General features: G+C 39.2%; 1 protein-coding gene across 1 annotated transcript in view; it reads left to right on the forward strand.

Annotated features, from left to right (window-relative positions):
• Window positions 1-26,484, forward strand: part of LOC127626152 (receptor-type tyrosine-protein phosphatase gamma-like) — a 370,169-nt gene that overhangs the window by 80,796 nt on the left and 262,889 nt on the right. The window contains exon 2 of the mRNA XM_052101735.1: window positions 25,152-25,241. Coding sequence (XP_051957695.1) covers window positions 25,152-25,241 — 90 coding nt within the window. The remainder of the gene's footprint in view (window positions 1-25,151; window positions 25,242-26,484) is intronic.

The raw sequence follows: 26,484 nt of genomic DNA on the forward strand, positions 1-26,484 counted from the left end.
AATGCGCTTGCCGGCTATTCGTGCCACCATATTGTTTACACTGCAATGCAGCATGGGAATCTAGGGTCGTCACAGAAGCATAGAAGGTTCTAAAAACCTTGCCCTTCTACATTCCCAGCACCGGAAATGGTTAGAATGAGTGACGGATGGAATGGGAGAAGGCTCTAGTGGACTTACTAGTGGACTGGAGTGGTGGTGGCGTAGTGGCTAAAGCACAGGGCTGTTAATCAGAAGGTCACAGGTTCTAACCCCACAGCCACCACCATTGTGTCCTTGAGCAAGGCACTTAACTCCAGGTTGCTCCGGGGGGATTGTCCCTGCAATAATTGCACTGTAAGTCGCTTTGGATAAAAGCGTCTGCCAAATGCATAAATGTAAATGTAGTTTGTAGATTCTTTGCTGTATCACTGTTTGTATCGCTGTATCAGAACAGTGCTCTCCGACGGCAGTGGCTTTAAACTTTTATTTAGGTAATTGTTTGAATGTTTGTAACATAAAAAATTAAGATATTGTGATGTTGAAAAGACTATTTGAGCAGCTTGTTCATTATAACTACTGCTTAAGTACCTCTTTTGCTGGTAAACAGCTGCTGGAATTCAGGTCACACCCGTATGATCGTACGTGTCTGAGCCCAGCCTAGTGTTAACACACCGGTTTAAGCACGAAAAGAATAAGCACCATTTTGATGATTAAATAGAAATATGGAATTCAGAAAAAAAAAAAAAATATATTGTTTCATCTCCATTGTAAATACAATTTTTATATATATATATATATATATATATATATATATATATATATATATATATATATATATATATATTATATATATATATATATATATTATTCAGTAGCATGGTATATATCAAAGTACAATTATGATAAATGGCATTGCCATAGAACTTAATTGTAAAGGACAGGTTTCTTGAACACTCCTCCCATATTCCATTGGTTGCCCTGCCCCAAAATACTTATTTTTAATACAGGCAATCCTGTGACACACATATTCACATATTTGTCTCATCCTGTCACCCATCCACCCAGCTCTCCTTGTGTCTCTTTATGACATCATGTCCTGTCATTGATATCTCAGGGAAGGATGTGTTTTTGCATGTTGTCGTGAGCTCTGCTGAGCCTTGGCTGTCGCCTTATAATTTAAGGCAGAATTTGATCAAGCTCTCTCTCTCTCTCTCTCTCTCTCTCTCTCTCTCTCTCTCTCTCTCTCTCTCTCTCTCTCTCTCTGCACACACGCACAAAACTCACACTCTTGTACATACACTCACAAATGCATTCAAACACACAACCCAGTACAGCTCTGAATTGTTGACGCAATGTTTGTATTTGATCAATTCATATGTTTCACTCCAAATGCCACTATTATTAAACTCTATTCCATATGCACAGAAGAATATAAAGTGCCACATAAGAAAACAAATTCATTAGACGAGAGCGAGTGAGCTGAGAACAGGATTGCTTTCATCTGACTTTTCTGCTTCCTTCCAAAGTGGTTTAAGTGTATTTTTAATAGGATGCCGGATTGAGAGCTTTACCAGTGATGCTCGGTGAGCTTTGCCGCCTCCACTACCATTTCATAGGTGTATAATTAGATTTGGTAGTCCAATGAGAAATACATTTCATAGGTATGTTTTATCAGCTGAAAATATGTTTCACAGGTTCTCCTCACTTAATAGCTGGATTCACTTCAGCACACCGGCGTCTTATCGGAAATTGCTTTGAGTCACAAACACCAGGCATTTTACTTACAAATGTCTAATTGAAGGAATTTATTTTAGCCTGTGTGGAACCAGCAAAATCACGGCACCTTGTGTCATGCTATGCTACGCTAAACTATTAATTAAATACAGTTGGTGCAGAACATCTGAATTTAATCATCCAATTCATTTAGATAAAGCTGGAATTTTAGATTTTGTCAGGCTGTTCCCCAATTATGGTTTCCACGGTGTACGGTGTTACCAGGTTTACTCGGTACAAGGGAAAACAACGGTGTGCAATTTTATACCGGTGGAAACCATATGAATGTAACTTCCAATATCAATACAATAGCCTAATGAATAGAATAGCCTTAAATAAAGAATAGTTGCTGTGGCATGGGGGGGCGTGGTCATGTGTCGGTCTGCGGGAGAGAGAGAGGTAAGGCTTGTCACCTGATTTGTAATTACCTCTAACACCTGTGTCTTGTTATAGAGCACGATCGAGACGCACTCTCCCGTCTGTCGTGCTTTCTGGCAATTCTCTCTCCCGCTCTCGACATTTGGCGTCCCTTAAATGTCTCTCTTCGTATCACTATAACAAGACACAGGTGTTAGAGTTAATTACAAACCAGGTGACAAGCCTTACCACTCTCTCTCTCCCGCAGACCGACACATGACCACAACCCCCATGCCACAGTTGCCTAATGAAGAGTTTGTGACCCATGATAAATTAACCTAAACAATTAATTGAAAGCCAAATGTTCTTTACCAAAATATCAAATTACACAGGCAGCAAAGTATGCGCACTGACAGCAGACGTTTAATTGCATGTAGTGAATATAATGTGCATGATGTGTAACTGTAGGACTATAAAAAGCTATAAAGCTATACGCATGTCTGACATGCTGTATGTTCAGAGGCGTGCAGTCTCTTGGAACATGCGTATGTAAAAGTTTCTCACGCTTTCTTTGTTTCAGTCTTCTGAAATGTTTTTTGCAAGAATAGTATCGTTCTACAATAATGCTGTAAATGACCTCAGACATCTCGGCTCAGGAGGTGCTTTTAGTTCAGTTCGCTTTATTTCCACAGAGCAGTTTGTTGTGAGCGCAACTCTGCAGGGTCACTTTATATATAGCCTATACATCTGTGACTAAATCATAAAATAATACAAAAACACATTCACCTCGAACCATGATTTAAATTTCAGTGATTATTATCATCATTATAATTACTGTATTATGTTTACATTTATAATTGTTTTTAGATCTTAATTTGTATTAGTATTTTTCTGCCTGTTGTCATAGATGGATACTTGCATGGAATGAAAAGGTGGTTATGTATTTTACATTTTTTTAATTTTTTACCACTTTGTTATTTTAATTGCTTTTTGAAGTGCAATTTGAATTTAGAAATGTCTTTTGGTTTTCATTTTTTTAAATAAATTAATTTAATTTTCAATGCAAAATTTCTAAAGCAAGAATATTCACCAATCCCTCATCCGGGGAGTTGACGATGTAATTGGAAATTGTGATATATATATTTTTTTGAATTAAAATATCATGAAAATGTTTCTTGCATATCACCCAGCCCTAGGATGGAACAAAATGAATTTATTCACACACATTCAAAGTCATTACTCTTCTGGGGCAGCTAAACTAGGTCCTGGGATGAAAGGTAATAAAACACCAACATTAAACCTGAAACAACCCACAGTAAGTGATGTATTTGCCAGGACAACGAAATACCCGACCGGTAGCCCATGATGGAGAGAATGCACAGATGAAGTAGGTGCGTTGCCAAAGAGATATTGCCCTTCACAACTGTTGTAAAGCCATCTTTTAATAAGTTCAACAACACACATTTTAATTGCACTTCATTTTTCTTCAGTTTCATTTGAAATTTTTGTTAAAATAAACAAAAAAAATAAAGTTCAAAGTTTGAAATCAAGCTGCCTTGCATTATTGTGTAGGCTTTTGCTTAATGAAAATTACCCAATAGTACCACCTAACGTCCAACCAGCGGTATCAGTCATTTTGAACGTGAACACCGCACCGGTGTGAAAATGATGATACCGTGGCAAGTCTATCCCTAATTTTCATAGATTGTCTTTGAGATCGGGAATAAATTGATGGTATTATAGGGGCATGTTCTTTTTTAACTTTACTCTTTTAGAGCAACATTAATATTAAATTCTAAATGAGGCACAGCAGGTATAGCGCTAAAGACCAGTTTGATGAAAACCTGGAATTCTGACTCACTAATTGGCCTAATTTTCGCTGCAATCATAGCTTACAGGGTGGCCTCTAGTATAAAGTTCAAACTTTGTTATACAGATTTGCTTGGTAAAAGCTCTTTTGGGAACAAGAACAGAAATATATATATATTTCTCTGTGAATTGAATCCTGATTAAGTCAACATGAAATAAAAATTGACCCTATTTACTTCCTTAATAGATTCTCCTTGTCTTAAAGTGCATGATTCATCAGTGCCTGTTATTCAAAAAGAAGAAAAAAAACATGTTATCAAAATGTAATAACTTGGTCCACCTTTGATATTGTTTTCCTTTTCGGCTGACATGGACAGGGAAAATAATGTTAATTAATAGCCAAATAACTATTTGGATTAAAATCAAGTACAGCCCTAATTATTGTTTTTCTTGTTGAAAAGCCTGTTTAACTCTGCAATATGTCACATGACAAAAGTAAAATGGTTCACAAAAGGTATTTCATATTGACTTTAAACATGTCAAAGTAGATTATTTCAGCTTTTCTTGGATTATGTCTTTTTACAACCCCCACCTCCCACACACAAAACACTTGTTGTTGGGTTTGTTGTTCGTATTGGGCCAGCACTGAGCTGTGCGTTTAGCTGTGTGTGTGTGTGTGTGTGTGTGTGTGTGTGTGTGTGTGTGTGTGTGTGTGTGTGTGTGTGTGTGTGTGTGTGTGTGTGTGTGTGTGTGTGTTTATAGATTAGGGGTCTCGTCACCTCATATGTTGTTAATCGAATTTCCACATTCACAAATTTCATGTCCAACACTTTGCTGCGTTCAACCATGCTGAGATTACACTGAGGAAATCCCAATGTCAGCCAGCCCCCCCATTCATTGCTACTGTTTTCCACACTCCTAAAACAATTATTTAATGTGCCTATTTTCATCTGTCTTAATTTTGTCAGCATTTATAAATTGCTCAGAGGTGTGTATGTATGGCCATGTTTGTCAATCTAAGCTCTCAATTATCCTACAACTTCTTTTAGAAATTTGGGACGACTACATTAGTAAGCAAGCTATTAAAAAATGGCACAAGCAAACAGGCGAGAAATAGTAATTATGACACCTCAGCCCAGATGACAATATTTGCTTCCCTCATATTAGTTTGCTCTGTGTCCTTCAGAGGTGGTATCAGTAACTTTCAAAATATTAACGCTTTATTTACCTCTTATTTATTGTCCATCTAGCACAGTGCAGCGGGAATATTTAAGTTATCACCAAACCATGTTTTTGTATTTTTTTCAACTTTTGTATGCTAGTTTTAAATGTAGGATTCCAACAGCGGACAATGCTAGCTATAAAGCTATAAACCAGAATAATCAGAATAACAGAGAACACAATTTTAATAGTGAATTGTTTATTTCTGTGCCACTTGCATCACAATTTCTGTGAAGCAGTTCAGACATGTTTCCTGAACACTCCCCTCAACTGCCATTGTTCGAGCGAACAGATAGTTCTGCCCCAAACACATGGCATTGGTCGAACTTGAAGCTGACATGTCGGACAGCTCAAACAAACATAGCCATGTTTTAAAAATGTTCACAGATCCACAGTGTCAACCTATAGATGACTTGCTTTTAGTTGACTCTGCAAGTTAAACTGGAATAGGACAATGTATTTTCACATCGAAAACATTACACACTTCACCTTTAAATAGTTTGCACATTTCCTGCCTGTATTGGTTATGTACTTCATTCACATTTGCCTCTCCGATTACTTCTGCGCCTCGTATTTTCTGTGTCCGAGGCCATATTGGTGTTGGAGCAGTAATAGATTAGTTGCGACCTGTGAGGTGACCCCTTTTGCATGAAGGAGCACTGCAGCTCTCAGTATTGATTCAAAATCATTAGCCGGATGGTGGCGGTGTGTATAGTGTCACTGTGACAAGCTAAGGCTAAGCACATTTTCTTTTTCCTTTCCAGACGAAGTTATGAAACATATGCAGTCACCTCCACACAAAAAAGGAAGAGCGAACTGAATTTATGAATGCGTTTTTGGCATTAGCACAATGGTTTCTACTTAGAGGGTCATGAAACCCCCTGTTTCTGCAGAGTTGAGTTCTCTGGCAGGTTAAAGTGGGTGTGTTCAGAAGTGGAAGGGGGGGGGAGAACACAACAACTGTCTGATCCAGTCACTAAGTGTTATTTCACTAATGCAGTTAACAGAAACCAAGATTCTCACAATTGTTATACATGATTTTGTAAGATTACAATAAATTACACAGAAACACATTGGTCATTTTATTTCTGTAATTTAATGCACAAATCAATGCTTAGCCATGTACTCTGTATTGAAAATATGTGAATGCTTTTTACATTTTTAATAACTTCTGAGACTTATTCCAAGAGTTTTAATTATTCATTAAGGATGAATGGATTGATAGCGTTTGCAGATAAGGCAATGTAAACTGCGTCTCAAACGATCCCCAGTACACCTCACCACGTATCTCGAAACTCTCACATAATAAATGCGTGTTGCGGGATCATTTAGAAGGGTGAAAAGCCTGTCCTGTCCCTTTAACAGCATCGCAGGGAAGCTGTGCAGTCTTGAACACTCTTGGCCCTGGATCAACTCACACACTGATGCGTTTGAGAGTTTGAAGCACTTGTCTTACGAGAATGTCACGAGGTGTCATGAATAATCATGAGATAGCACTTTCTCATAGTATATGTCTACGCAGTCCCATGAATAATTATGAGACACTTATAAGTAGGCTTCAATCGATGCCTTTTACACACATCAATAATCTGAATATATTCTTGATGATTGTCGAGAAGATCCTGAAGATTTTTTTATTTCAGATATAAATTGGGCTGATCGTTGCTCAATAGTGTTTGTCCTTTTAAACATTTCTCAACACAGCTTTGGTACAGCTTTATTACCAAACGGTTAATTAAAGTGGGTTGCGCACCGAACGTGTCTGACGGACGACATGGAGCGTTCTAAAATGTTGTGGCAGGGCGGAGGGCGGGACCGGGTCGTGATTCTACACACCCGGTCCCTTATCAGGCTAATCAAGCCTCCGAGAGGGATAAAGGCAGACTGTGGAGGATTGTGCGGGAGAGAGAGATAGTTTTCGGACATGTCCGTCATGTGTGTGTTTGTGTTGTTTGTTTCAGTTTATAATTAAAATATAATTTATATCGTAAAGCCGGTTCTCGCCTCCTCCTTTCCATTGAACTGATTAACACTGGTGCCGAAATCCGGGAAGGAGGAGGGATACGCCGTAGTAGAGTTCTTGCCACTACCATCCACCCCAATGGAGCAGCCGCGGCCATCTGCTGGGGGACGAGGAGCCCGGCCACCTGGAAGCGGAGGATGGCCGCCGACTGCGAGGGGAGAAAGGGCTCCTAATCGACCGCCTGGAGCGGTCAGAGCCGCTGCCAGGTGCGGAGGAGTCCCCTACCAGCTGCTGAAACGCGGCGGGGTCTGAGCGAAGAGCCGGTTCTCGCCTCATTCTTTCCATTGAACTGATTACAATTGTTTATATGTATCTTTTATATTGCACAATTAAGTTAAAAGGATGTCGTTTTGTGATTTGAATGCTTGAATGAAAGACCCAATCAAGGCTACATACAAAGAAGTTGCATAATAAACATCGCCATTTCTAATTGTTCAATTTGCGCATAGGTCTGAAATTAACTCCTGCCAAGCGCCAAATGTGTCACAGGCCACTCTGGTGGGTGGTGTTTGCTTTCTATCAGTTTGTTTCAGCATGTAAAACAGTTTTACACATTCTAGTTTTGTCCTCAAAGGGGCTCTGTTGGCCTAAAGGACATTCAGTAACAGTAACGGTATTATCAGTACTCCTGCAGTCTCAAGCGCTGTGTGTCCGCTGGCACACGGTGAGTGATGTTGGATTCAGTGCTTCTAATCCAGTCTTCAAATGATGATTGCATGCATTCTTTGTGGCAATTCTATGGCTGGTTAGTCCATTAAACGTTAAAAAACCAACACTGTTTGTATACTTTGGGCATTTGTAAATGAAATTAGCATTTTTCCAACTGTAATCGTGCATATTTAAGATGACATCATTGCTCGTGTACTGAAAACTATTAGTAGAAATAACTTTTCAGTTCTCTGGTGTGGTGAGTGGGGCTGAGCAGATTTCTTCCGCACTTGTGGGCATGTACCACGTGAGACATAAAGCACTACCAGTTGTCCGAATCTGCCAAAAATTACTCTTTTGAGCTGGCTCTTTTTAGTGAATCAAAAAGTTTTATGAATCCATTGGAGATTAATTAATTAATTCACTATCTCCAAGGAAACCAAGAATTGCTACTGAGAGCTACTTAATGGTAGTTAATATGACAACATGTGTCAGCATGTACTAAATACAATTTTTGTTTATTTGTAATAAGTGAATAATCTGAATAATTATTCTAAATGGACTATCGGGCAATTTAATATTTAATAAATAATACATTAATATAATTCTTTAAAAATGCAGTCTCATATGTCTGTAAAATCCACTTGTAAAACGAAATATATATTTTTTTTTTTAAAGGTCCGGAAAGAAATCTTACTGGCTGGTAGATTTAATCTTTAATTTTTTAATTTTGAACCCTGGTTTGTGCAGTTACACCAGCTTCATACACTAACCTGCAAACACATTGACATAATTTTGTTAATTCAAGAAATATGAAAACCTATGTAACTCTGGACTGATATCTGCTGTGCCGCATCAGCTTAACCTGTGTGTGTGTGTGTGTGTGTGTGTGTGTGTGTGTGTGTGTGTGTGTGTGTGTGTGTGTGTGTGTGTGTGTGTGTGTGTGATACCTATGCCTTTCCTGACCACGACCGGCTTCAGTAAATGTTTATTTCACCCTCTTGTGGTTTCCCAAAGCTATTACGCTTGACTGTTAAACAGAGGCTAACTGAGTGAATTGGAAAGCACACAAACTAAGCATCAAATTTATATGTCGGCTAATTTTAAATATCGATGCCTCAAAAATATTTTTATAAAATAACTTGCAGATGAATAATCGATATATCAATATTTTATAACATCCCTACTGATGACGCTATGCACTATAATGTATGGAAAGCACGTTGTGACGTTGACTCGATGTTGATTTTAAACCCGAAAAATTTAATTTACCACTTGCAAATTCTAAATGTGTAAATCTGCTTAAAGATAATGAAGTCAACTTTTAGGAGTACAATAGTATAGGTGGCCTCAGAGCTAATAGAAATGGACTAAAAGTCACAATATATATATATATATATATATATTTCATGGGGTCGTTAATATCTGAATATACAATTTCACACTTGTATAAATGCAACTGCAACCTAGTTCATCCCACCTCTGTCAGGAAAGACATGCCTTTGCCGGAATTAAACTCATTACTGTCAATGCCAAACAGGTTGTTGATGACTTATTGTTTAAAAAAATGTAAATGAAACATGATAAAAAATGGATAGATCCCTGGTGAGACAAATGACACGAATCAGGATTTGACGTAGAAACTGCGATATCTAATGTGTGATTTATTCATGCAGAAGATCTGTGAAGCATATTGCAGAGGGCAGAGGAGAATCGCAGTTTCACAGAACACATGGCGGCTTGGTTGGGATCCAGCCCTTCTGTGAATGCATTGTTCATGGTATGCAAGGTTTTGTTTCAAATGACAACGACAGTTCTTATTTCTTGCAATTCTGTTACATTTTGTTCCACAAATTCAAATACTCACACACACGATCTCTACCATTTTCGCTAGGTTATCAAATCACAATAGAAACGCGGGCAGCCAAGGGACTGTTGTTTTGTAGTGAGCCTTGGCTGTGGGTGTATGTGTGCTTGTGTGATGAAATTCTCCAGTGCTGGATGCAGGACTAATGAAGCCAGAAGAAAGCATAATGCAGTGCCTGATAGATTCCGAGGAGTTCTTGGCAAACTGCAAGAGAGAAAGAGAGGTACCGAAAACATTCCTGGCATTCATCTGGAACCTCAAGGGACTCAACTCCATGGCCAGTTCTAGCTTTTGTATGCAAATTGAAGTTAGGGAAAGTGGAGTACTATTTCGAGGTCTTGTCTTTCTCTCTCGCTTTTCCTGTGGGCCCGGGTTCCATGCCTTAACGTCCTGCCCTGAGGCGCTCCCTTTACCACACTCTCCACACACAAACATTCATCCACTGGAGCGGCACCAACATCTCCTTTCAGTCACAGCCACAGGAAACAGCTCTCTTGTTCTCTCTCCTCACGGTGACTGACTGCTGTCTAATCGAGACTCTTGCAGTTTGCTCCACTGGCATCTTTAGCATTCTTAACACCCTGCTATGAGTGCAAAGGGTAGCTAATCACAAACAGGTGCACAAATGATTAAGCACCTCACTTCTAGCTTGCATAGAAGTGTGCAAATAAGTACGTAATTTGCACACACACACACTTCTCCTGACCCCCATGTTTCAATTAAATGGGTTTGCATTTTATGCCTCATTTACAGTGCTATTTATAGTGAATATCAGGATGAAACATGTTATAAACTGTATTTGAATAAAAATTGGGTGTTTTTGTGAGGGTCTAAAGCTGGAGAAAGACAACATGAAACAATATGCGTAACCCATTTAACTTTTTCAGAGTGAAACAAGTTATTCATATATCATTTTAAAGATTTGGGTATATATTTGATCATGAAAAGTGTGCGTTGAATACCAGAATGGAGACATGTAGTTAGAAGGTAGGAGTTGAGGGTTGAGATCCTAAAACCCAAAGTGTACTTCGTTTTTTAAGCATATGCTAGTATACTCCATCTGGCAGTGTGCGCCTACATAAGCGGTTGGCGTATGCGCACAGCGACTGTTGACTACAATACTGGACGATTTCTCTTTAGAAGTTTAGACCCACAAAATTGTCTTTATAGTCTTTCAGACTCAAGTTATACAAATGCAGGTATCTCCTGACCACGCTCATGACATGCACATCCACTGTTGTTGTCTACTGTTGTCCACCGGCATTTATGTCAGCATTTTGGACTACTTCACGAAAGCAACGGTCCAACTGTGAGTGTTGCCGCCTTGTGGACCCAATGAAAATTAGTGCAATGATTCCAGGCGCAAGCATATACTATGCAGTCCTTACTGATGATGAAATTTAGATCAAGCGCCTTGTACTCATATGCTTGCGTACAAATTATTTTTTTGGTCCTTACCGTCTGCTTATAAGTCCACATTTTGGCGACGTAGAAGTCTGCTGTGGAGCTTGCTTTGGCGCAGGCTCGGCCAAAGTGTTCTTCGAAGGTGCATAACATCTACAAAGGGGGTGCTTGTGAGAACCCTTCTGGAACCTAAAATGACATTTTGGACATCCTACGGTCTCATGGACTTAATGGACATGCACACATGACAGCCATCGCAAGTATACATCAAGTGTACCATTTGGGACATGGCCAGTAAGACTAATAACATGTATAGCAAGTGGCGGTATAGTGAGCTTTAGCTCAAACTGTCTTCTTCTATACTCAATTTCTCTTTCAGTTCAATTAATGTCATGGCAGAGCAGCAGTTTTAAGAGAATCTTGCTGAGCAAGTTAGTTAAAGTTAGTTAAATTGTTGACATGTGCAAAGTTAACTACCTGAATATTAACAGTTTAATCGCACAGACATTTGAAGGTAACTCTATTGCCCCCTTGAGAACAGAGGCACATTAATTATGTATCTGCGTATGCATAGTCGCATAGATATGTTTCTGGCCTAATTGATCAGGGAATGACGGTACTCCGTTGGCTTTCATTATAATTGGCTTTTGCCATCAATGTTGCTGGACGCTGCTTTAGAGACCAAAGACAGTCTAGTTCATATTTCTCCCTCTCTCTCCCTGTGGACTATCTCAAAGGGCAACCATCATTACTTCAAATTATGTTATTATGTCTAACAGTGTCGCCTGGCGCTGCCAGCACCATTTTTCTTTGCATTCTCTCTGTCTCTCCCTCTTTCTCATTCTGTCATTCGCTATTTGACACACACACTTGCACACTGCTTGTCAGCTGCTCAGGCGCCTTCCGATTTAATAACAGTACATTTGCCTCATTCTCTCCCGATCTCTGACTCAAAGCTCCATAAACAAGAGGCCACATGTCTTGTCCTTGAAGTCATTAAGTTAGCTGCTTAGCCACAGGACCCAGATGCAGGCATAACAAGCATTGTGATGGTTTTCTTGAGACCTCAAACCTTTGTCCTTTTAGATGCACAGTAAGGCATGTTTTTTTTATCACAGCAAGTCTGGGACACAAACCCTCTCACCAGGCGCTGATATTGAAATACAGGGTTGTGTGTTGTTAAAGACATGGAAGAGTATGAACGCTTGATGCATACAACATCACCTCTCTTCAAAGCTGTTGCAGTTATACCGTGGCAGGCTAAGCCAGTTGTCGGCTATATATTGGCCTTGCAATGTGACATCTGATAAAGATATTTCTTGTATGCTTTGACCTTCAAGAATCTCTTGAAGACAAAATAAAAAGGACTTTTCCTTTTTTACTTCCTCTTTACTCTTGTAGAAAAGACCAGCATAAATTTTTTATGCTGGTTTAGACTGCTTTATGCTGGTTAGTACTTTTTTTTTTTTTAACAATGTCCATCGACAAGGTGCTGGTTCTGATATGGGAGCCAGTTCCAATTTATTGTCCCTGTCCATCTGAAATGAAAAACTGATTTAATTGTATTTGATATACAAACATTGAGCACTTTATTAGGAACACTTTGGTCACTTTTGGCTGTTGTAGCGATTCCACCTCAAGGTTTGACGTTGTGCATTCTGAGATGCTATTCTGCTCACAACAATTGTACAGAGTGATTATCTGAGTTACCATTGCCTTTCTATCAGCTCAAACCAGTCTGGCCATTCTCCGTTGACATCTCTCATCAACAAGGCGTTTCTGTCCACGGAACTGCCACTTACTGTATGTTTTTTGTTTGTTTGTTTTTGGCACCATTATGAGTAAACTTTAGAGATTGTTGTGCGTGAAAATCCCAGGAGATCAGCCGTTTCAGAAATATACAAACCAGCTCGTCCAGCACCAGAAATCATGTCACATTCAGAATCACGGAGATAATTTTTTTTCCCGTCATTCTGATGGTTGATGTGAACATAAACTGAAGCTCCTGAACTGTATCTGAATTATTTTATGAATTGCGCTGCTGCTGCACGATTGACTTATTAGATAATCACAAGAATAAGTAACATTCTCCAACGAATGTCACACAATGGCCCTGTCCCGAATAGCACCCTAAAACCCAATGTGTACTTCAGTTTTTACGCATACACCATCTGGCAGTGTGCGCCAACAGAGAACTATTAGGTAATCACATGCATAAGTAAGTGTACAGGTGTTCCTCCTAATAAAGTGTTCAGTGAGTATATATTTAACTTCTAACCATTACATTGGCACCAGCTCATGATGGCATAATAATGTGATCGCATGCTTCTTCAATAGTGTGCACTTGCTTTGAGCTATCCTTGATGAAGTAAATTATTTTAAGACAGCTGATCCTGTCTCAAATATTAAGCAAATCCAATACAAAATGTATATTGTCTGCTTTTAAATTAATATTGCTAATAGGAGTTTGATATCTTCTGTTTTATAATAATTTGTATCTAAACTGAGCAACATTTTTGCATTAAGATGAAAGAGGAATAATGTATTATATATTGCATATTATTATATATAATTTGAGATATGAAATCTATACTGCTCCTAAGAATTTTAAATTAAATATGTTTTTTATTGACTCTGAGATCTTAATTATGGTTGATGAAGATATTAGGGGTATTATGAATTGACTTTGTGTTCTTGAATGACACTAACAAAGTATCCTGCGTTTTGGACATGGTAGTATAATGGCATTTTTTTATAAGTACTTTAAATGTAAATGCCATGGTAAATGAATATGGCAGTTATAAAGCACGAAGCACCATGTTAATTTGGCAACATGGCAAATTTTCATCCTAATTGTGCAGCATGGTATTGTGCATAAAGGGCTAAAGCTTTTCTGTCTTTTAAAAAAAATAAAATTCTCTGAATTCTTATTTTGTATACAAAACTTGCCCCCTGTCTTTATTTCATGGATTATCTTGTACTCCAGCAGTTTCATCTGTTATAGTGTGATATCGCTGTCTTCTCACTGTATTTTCTGTCCTATGAAATATCTGGGCAGATTTAAGTGACAGATGTTGCTCCATGTGTGCATGTATGTGTCTGTGTGTGAAAGCATGCGCATCTTTGTAAGGGACGCGTGGTATCGATATGCCCACCGGGTGGATGCCCTTCAGAAGAGAGCTGAGGAGAATGTTAATGAGTCCATTAGGAGACTCATACACACTCTGACCCCTCCAGTCCAAAAAGACAAAAGCACAATCAAGGTTAAGTGCATAAATGTGAATGTCTGACTTGCATTTCAATGAAGCTGAAGCTAACTTAAAATTCAGAACAATCTAACAGAAACAAATTAGGCATAAGAACAGATTTAACCCTCAAACAGGTCCACGATAATGATTAAACAACGTCAGTCACTGTTGGATTGTGGCATTTTAAAACACTACTGTATCTCACACCTGTCACCCCCAATACTTACATCTAGCTTAATCTATAAATATATACCAATAAATAAAAATTCTATATATACCTACTTAGTGGCTCCAAATATTTGGACACTTTAAAGTTCAACTTACAAATTCACACAGCTGTGTTATAGCAGAGTAACCACAGGTTAAGTTCATCACATTAACTATGGAAATGTTCAACTAACATTTGACAACCGGAAAGTGTCCAAAAACTCTTATGAACATTACAATTGTATTGATGGTTTTGTCATTTATAAATTTAGGCCTACTGCTTGTTGTGCAATGCTGGATTTCAAAAGTCTGCTTGTGCTATATATCTTTAAAATTAATGCCACTTTTTGATATTTTGATGTTTGATATTTTGTTATCTAATGCAATGACATTTATTGATTTTGGTGGCAAGTTAAATGTTCAAATATTTTTGGGGCCACTGTGTATTGTATTTATTCCATTTCATATTAAAAATGCATTATGCCAGTACTTAATGAAAATTTCTGGACAATATTTTTGTCTCTCTATTTACCAGAATAGTATATCAAGCGCATTGTAGGTTCAGTATATCCATGGGAATAATTCAGCAAGTCGAAATTCTGGGCAGATTAAGTTCCTTAATCTCTCCTCGTATAAACTTGCCAATGAGGTAGAGTTGTGCTGTAGTGGTTTTTTCTTTTTTCTTGGCTTCTGAGAATATTTCTCGGTCAGCTAGAGTTTTTGGCATTTCAAGCTTCATTTGAATTTGGCTGTATTTCGAAGTCTGCAACCAATAACATTTGCGAAATGATAGCAAGTTAAAAGCTTGCGAGGTGTGTCATAACTATGGACTTTCTGTGACAAAATGTCAGTTGTAACTTAAGTGCAGCAGAGGCAGGGGATTTAGGAACATTTCTTTTGGCTTGTCAATATTTCAAGGATTTATATTGCTTTGACACTGTATAGCTTTGATTTGTTCAGTTTATTTGCATGGTATTTGCCTCTGCAAAGCTTAAATATATTTTCCCTCTAGATGTTTTTCTAAAGGAATGATTATCACTCGTTCACTCCAAAAAATGTTGTGCATCCTGTCGCTTTGTTTACAGCTAAACATCAAGGATATTTTTCAGTTTGTTTGTTCACTAACCTCCAATGCTGTGTGGCATATAACATGTTTTATTGTTTCTGTAAAATTTTATCATGTACCTTTACTTCCTCCATTTTTGCCATTTCTACTCTCAAATATGATAAAAAAAATTGCTAAACATGTGGAATATATGTTTGTTTGGCTATCAGTGGATAGGACTAAGAAACCTGGAATAATGTGCAAATGCACAGCGTCGATGTGTCCCAAACAAGTCAAAACACGGAAGAACTTGTTATTAAGGGACGCTTGTAAAGCATAACACAAAGTAGAGTTTAGGTGCTTACGGCTGCATAGCGACATCACAACTTGCCGCATTTAAAGGTACACTCAGTAACTTGCCATTGTGTCATCTTAAACTGGCACCTAGCAGCTTGGATGCAGCATAATTTAAAATCAATAGTTTTCCGTTTCAGATGTCATTGTAGAAATTTAGGATACACAGTCAGCCATGATTAATTTAATCAATGAGTATAAGTGTTAAATAGCAGGATAGTTACTGAGATTAATCGAGTAGTATTCGGCTGGTCATGTGATTCTAATATGGCAGCCCCTGTGTGCGGACCCTCTCCATGTAGAATAAAACTACTTTTATATGGTATGAGTTACTGATATGAGTGGAGTCTTCCTTTAATGTGAGTGGTCATAATTTCCTACATATATTGCAAAATTACAATTCATGTCTTTAGGAGTTCAACTTTTTTAATGAGGAAAGAATTACTTGGTGCACCTTTAAAAATAAAAAGTTGATGTGTGTACTGCATATCCCCTTATTGCAACAACTTTTTTGGTTCATCCAATCAAAATTGTCTCGTTGAGTGTTCGGGAATCTGCGTCTGCAACTGAAGCCCTCATAACTCTCCTCGCTGTTTCGCCGTTTCTACAGAGACAGCCTGACAACGATGTCAACTACCTATATCTTCCTCATAAAATTCTGCAGCTCTAATAGAGGAATGTAAATCAATTACGTCAGAATTCATTTAGTCGAGCCAGCCTAGATGGAACCGGTGGCGCCAGAGATTTGATCATAGACAGTGTGCATACAGTACAGTGGCATTTACTGTGTGGCTGTATCCAGATATTGAAAGATTGTGCTTTAAGCTGATGTAGCTTGTTTTTGAACAATATGACATTATTTTGGTGTGTGATGTTTACATAGCCTTATGTATGCTTTTGAGAGTGTGTACTGGCCTGTGTGTGTACAAAAGCTCTTTGTGCATATTGGACTGAATTGATGTTGATTGATTTTGACAGGGTCTTGAGGGCCTGGGATTGTGTGTTTGTCTATCTTGGATGTGTGTGTGCTGACATCTGTGCTTGATGTGGTGTATGTGAGTTTGTAATCTGGCTGTGAGATGTTCTAATGGTGGTTGGTCATTCTAGGTATAGTATCTCTCTTTTTCTCTCTCTCTTCTAAAAGAGGGCAAGAGATGGAGTTCTCACTGTCTCAGCACCCAACGCAGGGGCAGAGGGTGTCAAACTAATTTTTGTTTTTAGCTTGCCCCATATAACACAGAAACTATACAATTAAAGTCTGCGTGTGTGTGTGTGTGTGTGTGTGTGTGTGTGTGTGTGTGTGTGTGTGTGTGTGTGTGTGTGTGTGTGTGTGTGATTTGGCAATCTCATACGTGTCAGTATGTGCACTTCATTGGTCGTGATCCCTTTCTTGTAAGTTCCTTCATCATGTGTCATACTTGTGAGACAAAATTGCTGAAACATTTCCCTAAAACGAAGCTAAATCAGGCAGGCCTTCTTTTGGGGAAGTCTTCAAAGGGAAAAGTGGTTAATAATTAAAGTAAAAAATGTTTATGAAAGCGAAGCATGGAATTTATGCGCCTAATTTTATAAATTTCTGTTCCAAGCGAAATTGCACAAATTATGACCTATCAATTTTATAAAACCTATAAACCTATAAAAACCTATAAAAAGGCTTACTTGTGGTTGTTTTTACATTTCACACTAGAATAAGAAGTATTGCAACATTTGAAAAAGTTACACACGTCACCTTTAAGTCTAAAGTTTTCTTTTGGTTAAGGCCCAGATATGCTTAATATGGAATCGAAGAATGAATGGGTATGATGTCATATAGAACCAAATCTGGCCAAAAAGAATATGTTTTTGTGTTCATTTCCATGGTTCGTATCAGCTCGTCTGTGCGAACATTTAGGAACACTTCTAACCGGATGCTAAAGACCTTCTTGATGCCATTGGTCCACGTCATTGGTAGGTGTGACCTAAAGCTCCACTTACTTTATGTTTTTCAGTCAATATTCAACATGAACACACCGGCATGCAAGACCCTGTCATGTGATTTTATTTTTTTTTTTTATCATTTTTTTTTTTAAATTAGTCTACGAAAGGAATCTAATCTACTCAAAAACTCTCAATTGCCCATTCACTCATGTGCCATCTGCAGTGAAAGCCATATCCACATCTGCCCAAAGTAAGATATGCCTCTATCACCATTCTTGTGTCTGTATTCTGAACATTAACAGTCATCTTTGCAGTAGTATCGGTGTCATCATAAATTACAATAACAGAGTGAAATTGGCACATATTATGGCCATGTATCGCCTGTTAGTGCATTAGCATCCCAAATTCAGCTAAACACAAATTAAAAATGTTTTACTTCATTTATATTACTTTAAATAATCATCGAGTAGTTAAAACAGCTTATTTTACTGACCTGATGTGAATTCTAGTCATGGAATAAGGCATAAAGCCAATTATTTATTTAAAGTCAGGAAGTTTCTTGAAAGCCAGAGCGAGTTATGTGTAATAGCTATATGAAACAGTATCCACCTCTAACAAACTTCATCAACGAATAGATCAGCTAAACATAAACAAGTTCACTGAAACTGAGGTAAGATACAAACAGACATTTTCAGACGTATTTATTATGATCATCGAAGTGTTTGTTCAGAGTTACTTGTTTGATGTTTTTATCAAAAATTGCCTTGTTCTCACGGTCACTTGAATAAGAGCGTGCGCTCTCTCTCTCCCTCTATCAAATTTACAGCGGGCGCTGAGATTGTGGGAGACATGCAAAGTTGGTTAAAGTTAAACTGATACGGTAGATTTAATTGGCAAATGAACACGTATTTATGGCATGTATCCATGTATGACAACTGAGAGAACATCACTATGAAAACAAGCGAATCCCGGGCATTTAAAGCGATTTTGAAATCCCAGTTTGACTTTTGTAAAGTCCCATTTGGGGGTAAGGACATGTTGTCACTCTAAACATGCAGATATTACAGCTTTTTGTATTTACATTACAATTGTGGACAGTTTGCCCTCTTACTTTGATGATTTTTGGGCTGCACTGATAGACTGAACACCGGGGCAGGTGAATGCTCTAACATTCAATCAGCGTATATCTTCTCCTTAGTAACGAATATTATCCATATCAAGCTAATTAAACATTAAACGTGATTGTCACTAGAGGGCAAAATGCAACTGTCATATCCGCAGGTCGGAGTTGGTGAAACATGGGTGTTTTTGCCTGTAAGTCATATATGAGAGTTAAGGCATACTAAGATAGCCGCTCAAACACATCTGGTGGCTGTGCATTGAACGCAAGGAGTGAAGTGTCAAGCTACAGTGTTACCCCTGACACAGCACGCACTGCACAGAAGTCAAGCGATGTAACACGACACTTAAAGTTCAACAATTTTAACTTTGAGTTTTAAGTTTGTGCTGAACTTCCAATGTGCAGCCAATGATTTCCAGATAATTTGCATAACATATCATTACATGGGAGGTGTCGGTGCAAAAGTGAATCCAAGATTGAAGAGAGACTTCTGCTTACTAAAGTTGAGTGGTCTATACAGTGTCCCTTTGTGCCAGGCCTGTGCTGAGAGAAGAGCCTCTCTGGTTACCTGGTTCCTCCGAGAAAGACTGCTTTGCTTGGCCCATGCTGAGATCTCTGGGTTGGGCTTTGTTTTTCAAAGCTGTATGACCCCTCCTCTACTTATGCTCTTGTAGGTCTTGAAATCTCCTTTCTGGAAGGCCACAGCTGATCAGATTCCAGGCAGCATCTTGTGCATCAAAGAGCCACAACATCTTACTGAGTTGGAACATGGTGCCTCCCCATGGTTAAATGTCGAGCTGCTGTTTGACAAGGGTGCCATCACTATTCCTCTATGATTTGGTGGTTTAAACCATTCGTATTCTACTGTTGGAGATACCTGGATGATGGTAGAGGGTACAACGTTCTCTTTGGGATTTGCATCAGAGCTGGTATTGGCCAATGGCACAAAAAGATGCTGGTGGTAGAGCTCACCTGAATGCAAGTGACCATTGAGAAAAAAAATGAGTATCTAGGTGACTCAGCTCTTGAAGTGCAGACTCTTCAGAGCAGCTAAAAGAGGATCCCAAATCCCTCCAAGAGAATTACTCCCGGTAAGTAAGTGTTTGAGTGTCGGAGAGAGGTGAAGAGCTTCAATGATGGATGGACACTGAGTAAGGGAGGGAGAGAATGATTGAGGGGAAGAGAAAGAGAGCATGAGTGACATATCGGGAGGATAGCGACTAAGCTCAGCATACTGCATTGCATAATTACATTTTCTGTTTAAACAGTATCGGCAATCAATAATGTAATTCATAGAGAAGCCATAGCATACCCTCTCATTGGCATTCACTGCCATGTCTGAGCCGCTATCCTGAAGAATTAGAGCAGCGAGGAGCAGAAGGCAGTTTGTCATTGAAACAAAAAGTCACCCATTGTTCATATCAGAATGTACTTACCCAGCGTGCTCGGAGAGGGAGAGAGGCCTTGTAAATTGCATTATGTTTTGAGTGATGGCTTTTAGGCAGTGTGTCCTTGTTACCGTAGTGTGGTCAGCACATCGGCAGGCTTGCTGGGGGAAAACGTTGCCTGTTTCTCTCTAAATGAATAGTTCTTCCAAAATAAAAATTCTGTCATCATTTACTCACCCTCATGTCATACAACAGTTCATAATGACTGTCTGTCAAGCTCCTAAAAGTAAAAAAAAACAAAAAACATTCTAAAGGAACCATAACAGTAGTCTACACAACTTGTGTGCTATATTCTTGGATTGCCATAGATGCAAGCTTTTAAATACTTTAAGCATGTAACTTTTCAGTGTTAAAATACTTTTTTCTATCCCAGCTTAATATGAAACGACTTTCATAGGTAAATTTTCTCGAAAACACTGTGTCTCTGTGACTCTATAAAAATTCCTGTTTGTTTTGAGCAACCTGCTTAAGCCCTCCCCAACAATGTTACTCAACCAATGGTGTGGGTTGGGGCAGGTCTATCTGACTGTTTGTACAACAGCAGACGAGGGGCATATTCGGAAATAAAAAACATTGTTTATCTTTGCCATTTCATTTGGTGGCACTAGTGGCACAGAAATGACATACTTCAGCTTTAAATTTAAATCTGTTCCTTCCACAAAAGTACACTAGTGTTCTTCTCTCTTTTTTGAGCTTGATAGACAGTTTTTTTTTTCATACCTGTGCTTTGGCTATTCTTTTCCTTCCCATTTTGGTGACTTTTTTTGGGTCAGTCTAGATCTAAAATGGCAGTCCCCCCCAAGACCTGCCACATTGTGTTTGTGAGTTTAGACATAGAACACAGCTGTGAGGCTGATCGTATGCCGCCCTTTCGCCTTCCAGTGCATCCCCGACATCCCGCAACCAGGCACAGAGGGCCTGAGATCGCCTTTGATAAACTCACGCAAAAGCTGCAGGGGTGCTGGGATGTGTGCCATCCTTCCTTGCCCCTCCAGCCTCTGTTGCAAGTCGCAACACATTTGAATTGAACATGACCAGATCTCTGCCATCTACTACATACAAGAGGTTTTGACACACAGGGACATTTGCAAACACTATTGTGTGATCACGCGAATGAATTGGTGAATCTACTGTGTATATCTTTTTTTACTAGTTCATTGAAATGAGGCATCAGAGTGAAACAATTCACCAAAACAAACTCTCTCACAAGCTCTCAAACTCACAAACAAATTCTGCTTGCTTGATTGTAAGGCTGTGCAATACAATGGCTATACTAGCTTACTAAATACTGTGCAGAATATACACTCACCTAAAGGATTATTAGGAACACCATACTAATACTGTGTTTGACCCCCTTTCGCCTTCAGAACTGCCTTAATTCTACGTGGCATTGATTCAACAAGGTGCTGAAAGCATTCTTTAGAAATGTTGGCCCATATTGATAGGATAGCATCTTGCAGTTGATGGAGATTTGTGGGATGCACATCCAGGGCACGAAGCTCCCGTGCCACCACATCCCAAAGATGCTCTATTGGGTTGAGATCTGGTGACTGTGGGGGCCATTTTAGTACAGTGAACTCATTGTCATGTTCAAGAAACCAATTTGAAATGATTCGAGCTTTGTGACATCCTGCTGGAAGTAGCCATCAGAGGGTGGGTACATGGTGGCCATAAAGGGATGGACATGGTCAGAAACAATGCTCAGGTAGGCCGTGGCATTTAATGATGCCCAATTGGCTCTAAGGGGCCTAAAGTGTGCCAAGAAAACATCCCCCACACCATTACACCACCACCACCAGCCTGCACAGTGGTAACAAGGCATGATGGATCCATGTTCTCATTCTGTTTACGCCAAATTCTGACTCTACCATCTGAATGTCTCAACAGAAATCGAGACTCATCAGACCAGGCAACATTTTTCCAGTCTTCAACTGTCCAATTTTGGTGAGCTCTTGCAAATTGTAGCCTCTTTTTCCTATTTGTAGTGGAGATGAGTGGTACCGGTGGGGTCTTCTGCTGTTGTAGCCCATCCGCCTCAAGGTTGTGCGTGTTGTGGCTTCACAAATGCTTTGCTGCATACCTCGGTTGTAACGAGTGGTTATTTCAGGCATAGTTGCTCTTCTATCAGCTTGAATCAGTCGGCCCATTCTCCTCTGACCTCTAGCATCAACAAGGCATTTTCAGCCCACAGGACTGCAGCATACTGGATGTTTTTCCCTTTTCACACCATTCTTTGTAAACCCTAGAAATGGTTGTGCGTGAAAATCCCAGTAACTGAGCAGATTGTGAAATACTCAGACCGGCCCGTCTGGCACCAACAACCATGCCACGCTCAAAATTGCTTAAATCACCTTTCTTTCCCATTCTGACATTCAGTTTGGAGTTCAGGAGATTGTCTTGACCAGGACCACACCCCTAAATGCATTGAAGCAACTGCCATGTGATTGGTTGATTAGATAATTGCATTAATGAGAAATTGAACAGGTGTTCCTAATAATCCTTTAGGTGAGTGTATATGGTATGCTACCTGTTTATTTATTTTAAAAACAAAAAAGGCAATTTGTGTTTTTTATTACATTTTGTGCAAAAGTAGCTTAATTCTTGGTAGTCTGATCAAGGACTGAGTGAAAAAACGGGTGTTAAAATGGCTAATAATACGTCAGGTTCATTCGTCCTATGGGAAATGGAAGGTCAAGTCAATCGCATCTTGTAGCTGTCTCAGGTATTCCATGAATACAGAAGATTTGCATACAAAGCACAAGCATACAAACTATATACAACTAAGTAAGAGTGGTGTAGTAGGACGCTAATCCAAGCATAACGTTTTGTCATGCTTTGTCATGTCATAGTGTCCAACCAGGCACAGAGGGGCAGAGATCGCCTCTGATAACCTCACACAGAGGCCGCTGGGTGCTGGGATGTGAGCCAACCTTCCATACCCCTCCAGCCCTTGCTGCAAGTCGCAACACATTCTCATTCAACACAGCAAGATCTCTGGCATCATCAGTGAAGGAGAGGTTTGGGTTTCTGAGCTAATCTAAGCTTTTCAATCCTTTGGCATTGTAATTTCACAGCTTATATGAGCCCTAGAACCCCTAACAAGTAGGCGAAGGCATCTAGGACTCCTGTTGGTTTGAGTCTAGATTAGTTCGGCCAAGCTGTGGGACACATCTGGTCTGGGTGTGTTTGACAGCACGGTGGAACAGCTCGCCGTTTACAGCTGCCAGCGTCCTGTCCACAGCCTCTTTGCCTCAGCACTTAGCGATTTAGTCTTCCGCTCACCGGCCAATCAGGCCTTGTTTATTTATTTAGCCCCTCATACATGTTTAATGAGGGAGGGGGAAAGTGATCCCAGAGCAGACAGGCTGTAAATACTGCTGTGTAGGGGGCTGTTTTTCTCTCTAATGGAGCATTTATTTTTTTTTGAGCCAGATTGTTTTATACAGGATTTAATGACTTAGTTCAGCCAGAGATCGCAGGCAGGTTGTTATTGTGTTTGTGTGTGTGTATGAGGTTGTATCTTCTGATTTGTGTGTGTGCCTTGTGTGTGCCTGTAAGCAGTAGCTCAGCCTTCTTGATTAGTCTGTTTTTGTATTTTAAATGGAACTATCTTGTGGTTGGCCTATGTGGACATTTCAGTGGATAATATGGATAACAAGAGAGTAAGGATTGGCATTTTCAAGTAGTCCATAACTCTAAACCACAAAAAACAAGTATTCGATTATTTGTAAATTAAAAGGTACATTACAAATATCAAGCATGACATGTATGTGTAATTTATATTTGTTTTATTCAGAAATGTTGAATGTAAAGAACTGTTTCAAAATAAAGTATCTTCAACAAACTAAGCAAACTAAAAAAGTAAAAAAAGAAACCAGTGCTAACTTTTTTAGGGTAAGGCACATATATAAATCATGAGTCTCCATGAAGGCCAATGCATTTGTATTATTTCACATGTTATTATTCAGAAAAACATGTAACGAAAGTTGGTTTTTCATATAAAATACGCTTTATGCATTTTAAGATATTTAATGCACATACACACATATTGGTATGATAAGCTTCAGAGTTTCTTGTACAGCTTCACAGTTTCTTTCCACCATAAAAAGCAGATCCTCATCTGTTGGTTTGCATCACTCCAACAAGAACCAAATATCAACAGAGTAAAATTAAAATATAACAAACATTGCTAGTGCTAAACTAGCCTTTGCTTTCAAAAGCAAAGATGCCATAATATCTTTTATCCGACACCTTTGCGACACACATCCACAGCACCCAGCAATTGACTTAACTGTAACTGCAAGATTTGGTGAGAGATTCAGAGGGAAAGTACGGTATTCAGCGCTGCTCACCGCAGGCAAATGTGCAAAGAAAATTTATTTTGCGAAATTCGAGTAGTATTTTTAATAGTCGACTAGCTGGTGCAGAATGAGCAGTCGATTAGTCGATTACTCGTGCACGTTCCTACTAGAGAGTGGGGTGACCAATGGTCGATATTATGCTGATGTATCTTTTATACAATCTATCTATCTGTTTGTCTTCGTCCTTTTACCACTTTATATTTATAGAGATGGGACAGGAAATGATGGTGGAGAACATTGGGGAAATGTTGCAAGCTTGATTCGAATAATCATAAATGCATAACCCACCTGAGCACCACAGCTCAGTTTTCAGTGCATGTGTGTCACATCTTCAGGGTATCTATATTTTAAAAATGTTTCTCTTTTTCAGCATTGGCTGAGGAGAAGGCGGAGGATTATGACCGACCAATCGGAGATAGGCACCGCAGAGCGTCCGAAGAGTCCTACTGGGCCTACTCAGGTGAGCGCACTCTACAGTCACACACACAGAGACCCCCACTGAAAGAGAAACGTTTAAAATCTTCTGACAGTCAACTTGTTCCGCTACCACTAACACACACACACACACACACACACAACCATCCTCTGATAGACAGCTGGTCTTTCATCCACAGTTGTCCACCTCACCCCCAGAGGCCTCGCCTTAGGGTGTCCCCTGGCTTTTTTCTTTAAGAATGCATTGCTGCTGTGAAAGTGACACTTGTCGTCCCTCTGAGCAATATTTGCAGAAGAATAACATTAAACTTTAACTGTGCAACCAAGCCTGAGGCAACCAATGGTCTTTATTTTATTTATTTAAATGCTTCCACTTTTCCCTGCAGTGGCTTTCTGTTGTTTGCCAGCATGACCGGCGGCCCCTTGCACAGATGTGGGTGACAAAAAAGTCTTAGTACTTTCACTGTTCTGATCATGTAGTCTTCACTGTATTTTTCTCTAATATCTACCATTTACTGTACTGCTAAGGTGTTGAAGCATTTTTAAAAGGACCAATGCATTCATTCATAAACTGAGAGAGAGACTAGTATTGGTAGTATATGGGTAGAATAGTTATATTGGGTGTTATGTATAGAATTTAAGTGTGTGCTTTTGTACTATTTAACAGCCTATTAAAAAGGACTTAGTGAGAGTGTACTGTGAGATGTCACATTCCCTTTGTACTGTATATGTGTGCGTGCGTGCATGCGTGCGTGCGTGCGTGCGTGTGTGTGTATGTATGTGTGTGTGCGTGTGCACATATATTATCACGTCAAATATGCCTTCCGTCAAAGGATCTTGATGTTTTAGTGTTTTATTTTCTCTTCAAGCAATAATTACTGTCTTGCGTTTGAATACTTCCTGCTGACTGAAGTTTGTCATCGTTGTCTAGCGTAGTTGCCTACTTGACACTGTTCGAAACCTATGAATACTGATATAACTAAGGGACTAGTCTCCCTAGTATGCTTACCAGGTATGTGTCCAGATGTGCAAAACTACAGTACATATTTAAAATTGACTAGTGGGTTGTCTTAACCACTAAATGACTAAAAATGTAAACACTCACAGCATGAGACACAACAGCCAAAGACATCCGCCCGCATATACAGTAGATCAACAATTAATAAATAGTGCAGAATGATTCCAAGAACCAACACATATTAAATAGGGTAACTGACAGATATTCAACAAAAAAATATGCTAAATATTTATAACCTATTATTGCACAA

Source organism: Xyrauchen texanus, chromosome 32 (genome assembly GCF_025860055.1).
Source record: "Xyrauchen texanus isolate HMW12.3.18 chromosome 32, RBS_HiC_50CHRs, whole genome shotgun sequence".
In the NCBI taxonomy this organism is placed as follows: Eukaryota; Metazoa; Chordata; class Actinopteri; order Cypriniformes; family Catostomidae; genus Xyrauchen; species Xyrauchen texanus.